Source organism: Alosa alosa, chromosome 22, assembly GCF_017589495.1.
Source record: "Alosa alosa isolate M-15738 ecotype Scorff River chromosome 22, AALO_Geno_1.1, whole genome shotgun sequence".
NCBI classification, from domain to species: Eukaryota; Metazoa; Chordata; class Actinopteri; order Clupeiformes; family Clupeidae; genus Alosa; species Alosa alosa.
Genome location: NC_063210.1, coordinates 26,167,715 through 26,175,214, shown reverse-complemented (window position 1 = coordinate 26,175,214; position 7,500 = coordinate 26,167,715). Strand labels below are relative to the sequence as shown.

Sequence of the window (7,500 nt, the reverse complement as noted above, 5' to 3'; positions counted from 1 at the left end):
GTAAAGTGTGTGTGTGTGTGTGTGTGTGTGTGTAGCACCAGCGTAATGACATCATTGGATACATTGGGGGTCTTTTTAGTTTCTTGTAGGTTTATGTTTCATGCTTCGCCTCCCACACACACACACACAATCACACAGTCACACATGCCCACACATATTCACACACACACACACACACGTCTGCCATGAAATGAATGACTGTGCCATAGCCAGAAAGCTGTTCAGCCTCAGACCTCGTGACCAAACCTGACTGCTAACCTTATCGCCATGACAATGCCGCTACAATAAACTGTTGCTAACCTTATCGCTATGACAATGCCGTTACAATAAACTGTTGCTGTTTTTGTTTTTACTCTGTGCTCATTCAGACAGTCTGTCCTTTTTCTTTAACGTTTCTCTCATGTTTGTTCCCATTAAATGTCTTCTTCTCTGATGCTGCTTGTCCATCTGTCTGTTCTCTGTCTCTCACACACACACACACACACCACTCATTAACGAGTCTTTACAGTGAGCTGATTGGCTGGGATGTCTTGATGCAAGTTCCTGTAACGTGGTCTGGAAGTGAACCGCTAAAAAGTTCCGGAACAATCTAGTTCTAGTTCCCGTTCTGAGTTCGTTGGACTTTGCGGTTCATGAGAAGTACTGGAACCACCATGACTAAAATGTCATGGAGAGAGTGTGTGTGTGTGTAGAAAAACAACAAGAGTCATATGTGTTGATGATCTGAGACGTTTATTACTGTAAGAATCACACACAAGCATCCACATGAGCCAATGAGAACACAGCGCATTGCTGGGGATCAAAGGGGAAAGGTCATGGAGTGGTTGGGGTCAAAGGTCGTGGAGTGGTAGGGGTCAAAGCAACACTGTGGCGAAGTGTCCCAGGTAGAAAAAAACAACACAAAGACAGATGTGCTTAAAAACTCACAGGCAAATTACGAATCCCACACCATCCTCATCATCATCTTCATCATGGTCATTTGACACAAGGCTACAGCTGGAATGATATCTTTCCCAATACAATTGGTGTGTATGAAACCAAAAGAAATTAAGCACAGTTACACACACACACACACACACATGGCAGATGAAGGAGTCCCTGTCCGATGCCTGTAGCTCTCTCTCCCTCTCTCTCTCTCCCATACACACGCACACACACACACCACCCTCTCACAGTGGCTTCAGTCTGGTCCAGTTCCAATTTTCAGTTAATCCAACACACATACACACACAAACAATTGACTGTATTTCCTACAAAAATCGACATACACACTCACACACACACACACACAACAAGAACAATATCCCAATGTATCAAAACTTTGCCTCAGTCTTCACAGCGAAGGCCACACTGATCTGAGCCCTGACTGACCAAATCAGCTCCCAATCAACACCCTCTTCCTGTAAACTGCCCTACCTTCCTACAACGCATTCTGCATTCAATACATCTGCTCCATATTTAAAGCCAAAGACACAAGCTACGAAACACAGTGACCGACTGGACAGTAGGTCTGGGGTCTGTCAAAGAGCTTGGAATGGAGGTGAATTCTGTTCCAACCTTGGAACACAGCATTTCTGTCATCTGTGACATCACAAAGGACTGCTGTCCCTTACATTCTAAATGCAGTAATGTTGATACTCTCTTCTTGACAGATCAATGGAATGTTCGCATCCTCTCTACTCAAAACCACTCTGACCAGCACCCTTTATTTCCAAACTTCAGCCACATAACGCAGAACTGCTTAACCCTTAAAGGGAATGTTGGAAAATGAATGTTCTAAAGAATATCTGGGTTCATTGAGTTCTACATAGAATTTTAGGACCTTGAAATGTTGCGGAACGTAATCTTAGTGCCGCACACACCACTTTCCATGTTCCATTACTAAGACTGCATTGTGTTCGACACAACTGCACTCAGGCCTTTTGCCTCCACCTGGTGCAGTATGATTGGGTTCTAATGATGTCGGTGCGGCTCGGTAAAACTCCATTGTTTGTCACATGCTGGTCAGTTGAACATTCCGGCACTGGTGTGCGTGGGCAAGTGACAGGAAGTTCCGGCGCTCTCGTGTCGGACTCGACGTCGATGTGTGTTGGCTCTCAGCCAGGCCTTCTCTGATGGGACTCAAACAACAGAACTCACCCCAGAAAATGGACTATTTTAGTGGTTATAATGACAATTGCATTGATAATAATGGAGACTCACAGAGATCTTGCTTGGTCTTTATATCCCAGTCTCTGCACGACTGAAAGGAATATGCTGGAAAACACCACCATGTGCTATTTGAAGTAAACACCATTTCTGTGCTGGCCTCCATTTTTTTTTTTCAGCAGGGTAGACAGGTCAGATTGCCAACCAAGAACAAATACCTACTGATGGACCACACACACGCACACACACACACAGGTAAGACTGATTGTGCCCTTATAAACATAGTTTTGGTCCCTTAAAGGTGAAATGTTAACTGCCATAACTGCTAATATAACCCGTCTCAGCTAAGAGTCCGGACTACACTCAGTGGAAATACACACAACTGAATAAATTACAGTAGAGGGGGGTGTGTAACACACACAGACACACACACACACACACTTCACCATCTCTAGTCTCCAGGCACTGAGCTCTCTGACCAGCAGGGACACACACACACACACACACACACTCATGTGGAAACGAATAAACAAACACACACAGAACAGTTCTAAATCAGAAGCTTCTGAGCACAAACTTCCTCCACATTTTGCTCAATCTGGGACACGACAAAAATGACATTTTCAAACGATTCTCTTCCATTCACACTATAGGACTATCATTGTCTCTAAAATAATTGTTTTTTTCTGTACTGACTCATCTAAATTTTGTTAGTAAAATTAAAACTTTTCTGAATACAATATTGATCTGTATACATACATATATATATACTTTATATGTTTAGATTCACCCTTTTGAAGATTTAATCTCCCCAAATCCTTTCTAGCAAGAATATAATGTGTGTGTAAGTGTGTGTGTGTGTGTATGTGTGTGTGTGTGTGTGTCTCTGTGTGTGTGTGTGAGTGGGTGCCTGTGTGTGTGTGTGTGTCTCTGTGTGTGTGTGTGCCGATGCCCTAGAGGTTGCTGAAGAGCTCGTTCTTCTTACTCCAGTCCATCTGGGGCGCTTTCTTCTGCATGCGTTTCTGGTGCGCCAGCTCCTTCACCTGCTTAAGGGACATGCTCAGAGCAGGGATCTCACCTGGGACCGACTCACACACCTGCACACCAGAGAGAGAGGGGGGGGGGGGGTGGATAGAGAGAGGGGGAGAGAGAGGGGGGGGGAGAGAGAGGGATAGAGAGAGAGGGAGAGGGTGTGTATGAAGAAAGAGAAAGAGAGCAGCAGAAGAAGGAGAGAAAAAAACAGATGGTTACAGAAACATCTTGAAAATTGAACATGAAGATTTGAAGATTACAACAGCTTTGTGTGTGTGTGTGTGGTGTGTGTGTGGTGTTGTGTGTGTGTGTGTGTGTGTGTGGTGGTGTGGTGTGGGTGTGGTGTGTGTGTGTGGTGTGTGTGTGTGTGGCGGTGTGTGTGTGGTGTGTGTGTGTGTGTGTGTGTGTGTGTGTGTGTGTGTGTGTGTGTGTGTATGTGTGTGTGTGTGTGTGTGTGTCTAACCTCTGGTGGAGGAGTGCTGGTGGGAGGGGTGGAGAGGGAGGCGTTGGAGGACGCATTGGATGGAGAGGGGCTGACTGACACCTTAGGCTCCGCCTTCTCAGCAACTTTTCCATTCGCCTAAGGAACACATACACACACACACACACACAAACACACACACACACAGAGGGAGAGTGAGAATATATATTATTTATTATCCACACACACAGACTTGCATTATGTCCTGTACTACTGTATGCAATGTCAGCATCTGACCACCAGGAGGAGCACTGGAACTGGGTGATGGGCATCCAGTTGGACACACACACACACTCTCTCTCACACACACACTCACACACACATACACACACACACACACACCTATGTCTGAAAGCAGCTATAGACACACACACACACACTCACACGCACACACACGCGCGCACACACACACACACACACACTTAAGAGCACTTTAAGAGTTCTGTGGTGGCCCATAGTAAAGGCAGTGTAAGAGTTAGTGTGTGTGTGTGTGTGTGTGTGTCTGTGTGTCTGTGTGTGTATGTGTGTTGTTGTACAGTATGTGAACATGTGTGTGTGTGTGGGTTTGTATAAAGTTGCTGTCTTCTCTGTTGTTCATAGAGAAAAGCTTGTGATACGTGACTGTGTGTGTGTGTGTGCCTTTGATAACTGACTGATTGATTGTGTGTGTGTGTGTGTGTGTCTATGTGTACGTACTGTATGTAAGTGTGTGTAGTCCTGCAGCCAAATCTAGTGAGCAGAACCTTTGATAACTGACTGATTGATTGTGTGTGTGTGTGTGTGTGTGTGTGTGTGTGTGCTCTGGTGTTTACAGAGCAGAGCTTGTGAATCTCCTGGCCTGTATTCTCCCTAGGCTAGGACACACTCCTGGCTTAACACACATTAACACCACTAAGTCTGCTAGGATAGAGAGCTTACCACACACACACACACACACACATAAGGCCTTTTCACACAGAGATCACGCTAAATTTGCAGGAAGAGGGGACATCTTTTTGCCGTCTTTTTGTGTCTGAAAGCGAGGTTAATTGAAACATGCTTCACGCACAAATGATAGCCTAGGGCAAAGAGAATGGACATCTCAACATAAGGATACATTAGAAGATGATGATTAGTGTAAACTTTGTCACACAACGTAATAAGCAGTTCTTTAAAAACGCAACGTTCCATTCAGTCATAAATCATTCAAGCGTAGGCCTAGTGCTCGTCATGAAAAGAAAACAGCAGCTTAATATTTTTCAGGTGTTTAACAGTAGGCCTAGGCGCACTGTTAGCAGTTATGCCGAAGGCAGTGAGATTATTAGGCATTGCATCCTGTCACTCAACATCGCAGTTCGGGTTGATAAGATTCAGTTAATGCGAGTATGGATCGTCTCAAAGTTTGGGACAACCAAACAGCAGAGTAGGCAAAGCAAATCCTACTTGTTAGGTTACCATAGCTGTCTTTTCTCTAGGCCTGGGCCTATCGGAAATCGCGACATAAGCACATTGGTTTCTTTTTTTTTTTCTTTCTTGTTCGCGTGTAGTGAAGCGATAATGCATTTAAAGCAGTACATCTTGTGAGCCAGAGCCGATATGGCCAGAACTGCTGCTCTGTAAAGGTATTTCTGTCCCACCCAAATTTGCTCAACTACTTCACGGTTCATGGAGAAAAGTAACTTTAATTTAATCATATTTTTGCGCCCGTCTCCCTTGTGTGTGTGTGTGTGTGTGTGTGTGTGTGTGTGTGTGTGTGTGTGTGTGTGTGTGTTGTGTGTGTGTGTGTGTGTGTGTGTGTGTGTGTGTGTGTGTGTGTGTGTGTGTGTGTGTAGTGTTGGGCAGTATGACCAAAAATGTATATCACGGTATTTTTCAAAATTCTAACGGTTTCACGGTATATGACGGTTTTTTTTTTTTTTTGCATAATCAGATGTTCAGCATTTTCTACAGGTTGAGAGAGGAATTACTGCAGTAGATGGACTTAGGATGGTCATGATGAGTGAATATTGTAGAATAACTCCACACTTAATAGCCTACAGGTTTGCATGGCCCCAGAAAATGATGCTGTTTACAAAGAAGAGCGGCCCATGATTCTAATGAATCAGAATGCATATTTCAGTCAAAATACAGAACATTTACTGTGCAAATTTCACAAAACATCTTTTATAAAACCAATACAGAAAGTAGCCTAGTGCAACTTGCAATAATTATAGGTCTACTTTTTTTTGTTTTAAGTTCAAGCCCAGGTAGCCTACATTAGGCTACACAATATTCAAGTAAATCTAAAAAGGAAATATAAAACATGTGTGACTTAGTTAAGAGACAATTTCCATTAAAATGGGCTTTGACTACTTTGAAAATAAAATCTCTCCGCTAATATTCTTCCTCTGTCAAAATAGGCCTATCAGTAACACGCCGTATTGTTACATAACGTTAGTGGTAGGTGAGTTTCTCGTTAACAGTAAAGTTTGTTTTGTTGCACTGATGACAGGATCATCTCTAGTAGTACAAGTATCTATCTATCTATCTATCTATTTATCTCTACTAGTATTGTTCAGTTCATGTTTCTAATATGCTTTACTTGCTACCTGGATCATTTCAGAGAATGTTTTTAAGGTAAGATGAATGATGAGGTCATTAGGCTTTACCCTACTGTGTTAACTAACAGCCAGTTACAGTAGTTACAGCTGTTGAACAATCTCTGTGGAAACTATTCCTTAACGTTTTTTTTCTTAACTAAGGAAACAATTTAAGGTATTCTGTGCAACACCCTTAAATAAATCCCTTAAGGAGAAATGAAGTGTGTGTGTTTGTGTATGTGTGTGTGTGTGTGTGTGCAACACCCTTAAATAAATCCCTTAAGGAGAAATGAAGCCATAAGGGGAAAAACATACATAAGGGGTGTTTAGTGCAACCGGCACCATACGTGTTTGGAAGCGCAACATTGAAAAGGGTCCCACTTGAAACAGTGTCACACGGAGGAAGGGTTCCAAACCTTGTGAAATCAAATACACCGGTATGGCGGTATATTAAACATTCATATCATAACGAAAATACACACCGGTATACGGTGTGAACCAGTATACCGCCCAGCACCGTGTGTGTGTGTGTGTGTGTGTGTGTGTGTGTGTGTGTGTGTGTGTGTGTATGTGTGTGTGTGTGTGTGTGTGTGTGTGTGTGTGTGTGACACACAGATGGTGAGAGAGTGTACTTGAGGACCCAGTACATGTGGCCTGGCATACTGGTAGGGATTATGCCCTAGTGTGTGTGTGTGTGTGTGTCTCAGCATCTGTCTGTACGGGAGTCTGTAGGGTGAGTGTGTGTGTGTGTGTGTGTGTGTGTGTGTGTGTGTGTGTGTGTGTGTGTGTCTGAGGACAGAGTGTGTGGCCTGCCAAATCAACAGGGATTATGCCCGAATACCTGCTGGAGATTAGAAACTGACTGGAGCTAACCATGGCCTACCTAAGAAGTTCACACACACACACACACACACACACACACACACACACACACACAAACTGACCGGAGATAACTATGGCCTACCTAAGAAGTTCACACACACACACACACACACACACACACACACACACACACAAACACGCAGACACTAACTATCACACATACACACACACACCAGGGTTTCCGTTGTCCGGTAATTACTGGACATTGGCCGGAAAAAAAATGAAATGTCCGACAAAATTAAATCTCTCCGTTCAAATTGTCCGATTGAAATTGGCTAATAATCCCGTCCCCCTAACGGAATCTGAATTTAAGAATAAGCTTTAAAATGTAAGCCTATATTAAAGCAATACGTCCTCTGGCTATGTTTTTAAATGAACAGGCTCTACCATTTGAAAGCT

At 43.5% G+C, this 7,500-nt stretch overlaps 2 protein-coding genes across 2 annotated transcripts in view; one reads left to right on the top strand and one right to left on the bottom strand.

Moving 5' to 3' along the window:
- LOC125287206 (caskin-2-like) overlaps positions 1-434 on the top strand; it is an 86,249-nt gene extending 85,815 nt beyond the window's left edge. Inside the window, exon 25 of the mRNA XM_048232767.1 lies at positions 1-434. This exon is cut by the window's left edge and continues 1,924 nt beyond it. The gene's annotated coding sequence lies outside the window, so the exon portion shown is untranslated.
- A 279-nt stretch (positions 435-713) lies between these two features.
- LOC125287271 (Na(+)/H(+) exchange regulatory cofactor NHE-RF1-like) overlaps positions 714-7,500 on the bottom strand; it is a 61,726-nt gene continuing 54,939 nt past the window's right edge. Inside the window, 2 exon segments of the mRNA XM_048232851.1 lie at positions 714-3,245; positions 3,644-3,760. Coding sequence (XP_048088808.1) covers positions 3,102-3,245; positions 3,644-3,760 — 261 coding nt within the window. The 3' untranslated portion in view covers positions 714-3,101.